At 38.0% G+C, this 7,832-nt stretch overlaps 1 protein-coding gene across 1 annotated transcript in view; it reads right to left on the reverse strand.

Moving 5' to 3' along the window:
• Window positions 1–2,554: 2,554 nt before the first annotated feature.
• Window positions 2,555–7,832, reverse strand: part of LOC111865283 — a 10,560-nt gene continuing 5,282 nt past the window's right edge. The window contains exons 3-6 of the mRNA XM_023853181.2: window positions 5,907–6,022; window positions 5,665–5,820; window positions 3,586–3,754; window positions 2,555–3,300 (exon numbers count right to left, since the gene is read on the reverse strand). Coding sequence (XP_023708949.1) covers window positions 2,687–3,300; window positions 3,586–3,754; window positions 5,665–5,820; window positions 5,907–6,022 — 1,055 coding nt within the window. The 3' untranslated portion in view covers window positions 2,555–2,686. The remainder of the gene's footprint in view (window positions 3,301–3,585; window positions 3,755–5,664; window positions 5,821–5,906; window positions 6,023–7,832) is intronic.

Here is a 7,832-nt window from a genome sequence, read left to right on the forward strand (position 1 = left end):
CACTTCCATGACGAATGGTTAAATTCTTTTCTTCATTACAGATGACTATTATATTTTAATTTGAAGGTATAAATTAGTAATACACATTGAACGTATTTTTCTTTGCATGAGCACTGACAATATATTTGTATTATTTTAAAGTGTTCTTTGAAAAGAGAATAGGGTAGTTTCAATGAAAGACGAGGGGTCGGTGAAAGTGGAAGAACGAGTGTTAAGAAACTCCTCCCACCACAAGCTATGCATGGGATTTGACTAGGAATGCGGGGCCTTGTTCGAAGTAACGTGACACTGTCTATAAAGGGTGTTGCATGCAGTGTTACTTTAGCTTGGGGAGGGGGGGGGAGTTATGTCAACTACTGCTGAAAACAGCTGAAAAAGTGTGTTGGGAAAGGTAATGTCACAGAAGATGAGACACAGTTATTTCCATTTCCAAAAAAAGAGGTGATTGCTGATTGTAAGGTATTTAGTAGTAATTAGGAAGAGGGTAACTTGGCCGCTTCGAGTGCGACAGATGCAAAAACTGAAGTTGTGTAGCACTTAGTGAAGATGATGTCACTACTTCTGTGAAAAGTGCAAAGACAAACTTGGAGCCAATGACACAGGGATCGATTTTGATAATGATACTGATGATTCCTGTGAAGTAGTGCTACCAAAATTGAATACAGGGACAGAAAATATAAATGAAATGATGATATGCTTAGAACAACAGACTAATAGTGAACACCTTCACATGCTGCCTATGGCAAACATTAAGCAGTATGTTCTGAAATGTACGTTAAATTTCATATGCATATTTTAGTTACTGCTTAAATAATGTATATGTAACAGGTTCTAAAATGAGATGTCATTTTCACTTACAACATGGTTAGCTTTTAACATGGAAAATGAAACTCTTCCCTGACACTTGCTTTTTATCAAGAATCTACTGTTTATGGCATTTATGAGTCATAAGATGAACCATCACACAAACTTGCATTAGTTGAGGATGAAATTATATTGGATGCAACTTAATTTCACAAAGACTTGAATACAAAATAACAATGCAACAACCAGTAAACAAACATGGGAGAGCTGGTTTCTGAAGCAATAGATATGCACACAACAAGAGAGGAAGTGTTGGAAATGGTGTTTTCTGTTGTGTCTGCCCAAGACTATATAGCAGGCATGAACTACACAACTTATTCAGTGTCCCATGTGGAGATGGGGTCGAATACCTCCACCGTAGCCCTGCGAGTTGTAGGAGGCGATGAAAAGGGAAGTCTCAAATCTGAGAGAGTAAAATATGGTTACGAGTCCCACGAGACTCAGACCCAAGAATGACTACGCTGGTGAGGGGCCAGCAGCAATTGTAAAGGACAGACCCATTGTCTCATCAGAGAGAACGCCTCACATCAACAAACCTCTAACTGTCTTAAGAGTAATAAAAATCTGCTCGTAACCCCCAATGGATGCTTTATTTCAAGACAGACTGGCTGACTGTCCATTGATCATAACAAAGACTCAGACTCAACTTACTCAGTCGAGAATGTGAGGGCATTTGGAGCCATGTGTTACGTATGCAGTCAGCAGCAGAGAATGTTGTTGGGATCTGTTACCAGGCAACCACTAGTGAAGTCAAAAGAATCAGAGTGTGCTGAAGTCATTTGTAGACTGTGTAGACTAGCAAGAGCAGTGTAATTACTTACAGTTGTGAATTCTAAGTGTTCAGTAAATCCAATTACCAATCCAAACTCTGTGTCTAGTCACTAGACACAACATAATTTGGCACATTCCTTCATTTCTGTATACAGCCCTGTTGTTCAAGCCGAGTTATATTTTTAACTTGAAGCTGTCACACTCCAGCTGTACCAGTACACAGATACCAATGCCTTCAAGCGCACACATCACACTATATCAGCGTGTCAGTACTTGCCTTCGGACACACATTCCACTACAGTCAGTTTTCTCCAACATATATCGTTATGTTTAGTATTTATTTTGAATCTTTTATATAACTTGACATTATACAAATAGGATGCAGTCCTATAAATTATATAGTATTTATTACCAAGAGTTTTTAGAAAACTCACGTCATATTTGTCCATTCACTAATCCTCTACACAACTGTTTAGTTTATTATCTTTTTGAATGTTTTTTGAAACAGTAGTTTTGTTAATTAATTTTGTACTTAATTCTGTAAACTTCAAGATACAATCTGAACTTCTTAGAACTGTTCAAGCCTATCACTTTATTTATGGATGTCACCTGGGGGGGGGTAATTTTTTACCTGAATATTTGCATAGATCCTCGTTAATGACTCAGTGACAGTATCATTTGAATGTACAAAAAACCCTGCTAGTATTTAATCTGGATGCCATATAATCTGGATCAAAATATGAAAAATTCTGTTCACAGTTGAGTACATACTTTAAAAGATACGTGGGATTTAGGAGCAAGAGGACTTTCAGGCTGTGTTGAGGGCAGCTGGAGAGGCTAAAACCATGCAAGAAAATATTCTGGACTGGCTTGAGCTGGATGAAGGAGACCCTGGATTTCAGCTTTTGACAGAGGAAGAAATTGCTGCAATGGTATTTTCTTATTTATTTTCATCAGCAGCACCTATATTATTAAATTTTCCGTTAGAGCTATCCTCTGCTTCAGCAATCTGGATAATTTCTCCACCCAGTTAATCCAGATTAGTGAGAGTTTACAGTATTTTAAAGATTTCTGACCATTCCCAATTCAGATGTTGAATATCATTATCATTAGGTATGCAGCCTTCTGAAAACTGATCAGCCCAAGGCCAGAGACCCACAGAAGGATCACAAGCTTCTTGCATTGAATAGTCTGTGGCCACAGCATTTTCATCATCATTAGTGTCCTTTGCAGGCAAGTTACACCCTTTCATGTGAAAAGTGCATGTTTGTTTTCTGTTAGCTGTTGAGTTGTCTGCTGTTTTTAGACATGCATTAGAAGGTCCATGCTTATAAGCAGCAAAAGCTATTAATGCTCCACTGGCATTGGATCTGAATTGTGTATTGTCTTCTTCATAGCTCTGTATGTAAGGTGCTTCAAGAACGTCAGTCTCTACGTCATTTAATTCGGTCAGATAATCTCTTACATAACTGAGGTCATTTTCCATAAAATCAAAGTCCTCAGAAAGTACAGAATCTTCATCAAATTTGCTGATTGGAGACTCTATTTTATATTCTTCAAAAATGGCATCTGTGTCATAATCAATGTTAATGCTTGCATTTTGTAGTACAGGTTTTGCTTTTGGTATGTTGGTGACTTGATTTCTATCATCATCTTTGTAGGAACCTGAAAGATACAAATGATTTTCAGTTTTTATCCTGAGTGCATACTTATTTTTTATAGTTAAACAATGGTGTATTTTTTAAGACAAAAAGTTACTATATGCCTTTTCTAGCAGTAGATCTGTGCTTCCTTGAAGGGTATAAAACCAATTAATAACATTCTAATTTGTCCTTACACACATCCATTTTAAAACATTTATCAGGGAGAATTTCTAAGCTAGAAATCTTAAGTCTTCGATGTTCATATTTTTATAACCATATTTATTCTAAATAACTTTGCAGTCACTACCTTGACATCTTTTAGTATCAGCATCATTAATGTGATTTTCCTCCTGTGCTTTCTGGACAACATCCTGAGTGTTTAAAGAATTCAAAACACTTTGTACATCTGTGTTGTTGTTTACTTTTGAATATTCTTGAGGATAGTGCACTTTCATTGCTTCCCATGATAAAGTTACCTATACAAAAAAAGTTTTATTTCAGTTTGCAAGATATCTGTATGTAGTAACATTAAATTAAATTCTAATTTGTATTTCTCAAGGGGAACGTGGTAGCATAGTTGTTCGAGGCACTATGCTGCAAGCCAGAAGGTCACAGGTTTGATTCCAGAGGTCATTGTATTTTTTCAGTTGACCTAATCCTTCCAACCACACAGCCCTGGGTTCGACTCAGCCTCTAATAGAAATGAGTACCAGGACTCTTCCTGGGGGTAAAGTGCAGCCAGTGCACAAGGCTGACAACCTCACCACCATCTATAAGCTGATTGTCTAGAAAATGTGGAAGCCTCAATGTCTCACAACCGTATGGGCCTCCACAGCCTGTTAGAGGGATAGCTTTACTTTTACTTTACATTTACCTTTGTTTCTCACAGTGAAAGTATTCATATATACATTTTTTTAAATCTAGTAATGGGTGTTAGTTGATACACTGCACTTCTAAGAAATTTTGGTAATTAAAACAGAATACTGAAAATTACATTTTCTGTGAATAGTAGTGTTAGAATGATCAAGTCAAGGAGGATGAGGTGGGCAGGTCATGTAGCATGAATGGGAGAAACGAGGAATGCATGTAGGATATTGGTGGGAAAGCCAGAAGGAAAGAGACCACAGGGATGACCAAGGCACAGGTGGGTGGATAATATTAGAATGGATCTTAGAGGGATAGGATGGGATGGTATTGATTGGATTGATCTGGCTCAGGATAGGGACCAGTGGAGGGCTCTTGTGAACACGATAATGAACTTTTGGGTTCCATAAAATGCTGCGAAATTCTTGAGTAGCTGCAGAATTGGCTGCTCCTCCAGAAGGGTTCAGCTCCATGAGTAAGTAAGTAAGTAAATTATTTAGGTTAAAGATGTTCAGCTCTTCCCTAATTTTTTAGTAATTTTATTTGGTCCTGCCTTGTGTACCCTGCTACACTCCTCAAGAATTTTAGTTTCAGTTCATTCTTTTTTGTTTTATTTTTATGTCAAAATTTTGGATCCATATGTAAATGTAGGTACCTCCATAGCTTCATAGAACTTTATCTGAGTATATTTTCTTGTCTTGCTATTCAGCGTTCTTATTGTGCTGCACATTTGGTTACATCTATTCATTTTTATTTCTAAATCTGTTACTCGATACTGTAATTGTGTATCCTAAGTGATTAAACCTATTTACTTATTCAATTATGTTATTATTTATCACTATTTTAGTTCTCACATCAATCATTCCTTTCATAACCACTGGCTTTGTGTTACTGAAACATTTAAACCATATCTTATAGCTATATTATTTAGTTCACATGCTACTTTTTGCAATTCATCTTGTGTATTTGCCACAATCACATGGTCATCTGCAAATAAGATTGTATTTAAAATTAAGTCCTTTTCTTAAATATTTTGTTTGATCACCTGCAGCCTATCTTTGATGACTTTATAACTGATTCAAACTCTGTACCCCCAGACTAATGCCAGCATAACACTTCAAATTATACCTGCCCTCACCATAATTTTCTGTTGCCTTTTGTTGGGCAGTTACATAGCATCTGCAATTGATGGGTACATTATCATTAAATAGAGCTTATGCAGTGTACAGCATGTTTATGGGAGATGGTACCACACAGATGTTGGCCATGCAGGCTACATGTATGCTGTGCCATCACCTGGAAGCAGGATCCATGTTAGCATTTGAACAGCCATGGAAGCATGAAATCTTCTATACATGATGTACCTTACCAGTATTTCCACAAATTATTGCGTACTTTGTTCTCGTTTTCATCGGAATTTTATAACAGTTTGGGTTGGAACATTTGTTATGTAATCACCCAACATAATATGAGATGGAAAATACATTTTTGGAGGTCTCTTCAGTATATATCTACCACTTACCATTGACCAAAAATCTATGATCAAACTGCGGTTGGATTTTAAGAACTCTACCATGTCACCTACTGCTTTCTTAAGGCTTGTTACTTCTTGTCGCATCTTTGAAATCTTTTGGACTTTTTTAACAAGTATATTTATATCCTTCAGAATTGTGAATGCCTGAAGAAAAAGAAATATTATGAAGTGAGATTGAAGGTAATGAGTATACAGTATCAAGTATAGAGTTAGCGTGGTTTCTTGTTTACCTGTTTGTGCACTGTCATAGCTTCTTCAAGCAGGGAATGTGGCGACTTACTCAGCCGACGATTGAAGGAAGCCCGTCTATATCTTATTTCCTTCAGAACATCATGGATAGGATGACCTTTCAGCATTGACACAGATTTACTAACACAGTAATAAGCAGTAATGTGGTATCCCTATGCTATTTCAGCACACTTTTTAAAGATCTTCATAATTACAGTTATATATGAGTACAAAGTGTCTTGTACATTTTAAAACAACCAGGATTTAATATTACTGTATACCCTCAGTTCTAAGATGTACCCTTGATTTTAATGCCACGTCATAATGGAAGTCTTTCGAAGACACTAAAGTGGCAGTTACCTAAACTGTTCAGGGTTTGAAATTTTTGTAAGGATTAAAATACACCTTCAGGTAGCCCAAACATCCAACAGTAAACCAAGATGATAATCAAATGTTCAACAACGCCCCCTCCCAAGAGTTGATTTTAAAAAAGGTCAGATGCAACAATGGAGCATAGTTGTAAGAATGAATGCTCATCAATCTCTCTTCATCACAGAATATTAGTTAATAACAAAACTGCTTGGTACTTTCAGCCTCTAAGCCCCAGTCAGGTGCTTGATATATGGTCACACATAACATTTTTAACAACAGAAATATTTCCAGAATCTTCTTTGTTTCTATCTGTGTGTTTGCTGTCCTCTGACTAGTGTTATGGACATGAAGATCTTTCTTGCACTATAAACATAACAATATAATTTTTAGGACATCAGTTCTTAGATGCCATCAAGCGTAAGGTGCACCCCAATTCAAGACATCTTAAAATTTGAAACAGTTGGTTTTAGAATTGAGGAAAAGTGGTAAGTTTTGTATGTTTTCAGAAATTCATGTAGATTGATGCTTGCTTTTTTAGTTTTGGCAGTATGAGGTGGTATTGTAACGTTTCCTGACTGTTATTGTTGTAACTGCCTCGGTGAAAGAAGATGAGATGGGAGGCCAAGGTCACACTTATACAAGCCTATTGCATTGGTCTGCCATGTGACACTGTGCTGTAAATACATATTGGTTTTACACGAGAGCTTTTTCGACTTTGTGTTTCATTTTGTCTGCGATGGATGGCAAGATTGAGAAACGTATGTATCAAGTTTTGAGTGAAGGTCAGTAAATCCGCTACTGAAATCCTTGAAATGATTCATGAGGCTTTTGGAGAACATTCAGCTGGCCCCACAACCAAGCCCAGCTGAGCTCATAAGTTTACTGCAGAAGAGATGTTCTCATGACCAGCCTTTTCTTCTTGATGGACAGGCTATTCAGTGCCATCAAAAAACCTAATTTAATCGTATCTTTGTGGTCCTCCCCAGGAAAGACCTCTAGATCTGTTAGCTGCTTCCTCTCGGCAACAGGAGCCAACAGTTGAGCCGTCTGGTGCCAGAAGATCTCATGGACTGCTGATGGCATTCACTGATGGGGCAGCTGACTCTCCCAACGCTGGCCCTGGCTGGACCCATAATTGAGCTCAATCTGGAGCCTCTGTTCCTTGAAGAAGAGCCTCCTCTTCTGGGCTGTCCAATTTTTCACACCTATCAGGAGACCTCTTAAGTCTTTCTCTCAGTGGACCCTCAGCAGAGTCAATAAGAGATTTGACTGTCTCCATGATAGCACATGATAGCAGAAAACAAAACACCGAGTCTTTCAAAGCAGTTAGAGAAGCCCCCTGAACCACAAACAGCAGGGATCCTCAAGCTGCCCTCTGTCTTTGCACCAGGTACAGTGCAACCCCCACTTGGTCCAAGCTAGACCCATAATCAAGCACCAGCCAAGACCCCAGCACCCAAGACTGCCCCCCCCCCCACCAACCTGTTCATCTGCCAGTCTGTCCCCTTCTTGATAGGTTATTCACCCATATCAGGAAACCTCTTATATGCTTTGTC

The sequence above is a fragment of the Cryptotermes secundus genome, unplaced genomic scaffold, assembly GCF_002891405.2.
Source record: "Cryptotermes secundus unplaced genomic scaffold, Csec_1.0 scaffold2287, whole genome shotgun sequence".
Taxonomy (NCBI): domain Eukaryota; kingdom Metazoa; phylum Arthropoda; class Insecta; order Blattodea; family Kalotermitidae; genus Cryptotermes; species Cryptotermes secundus.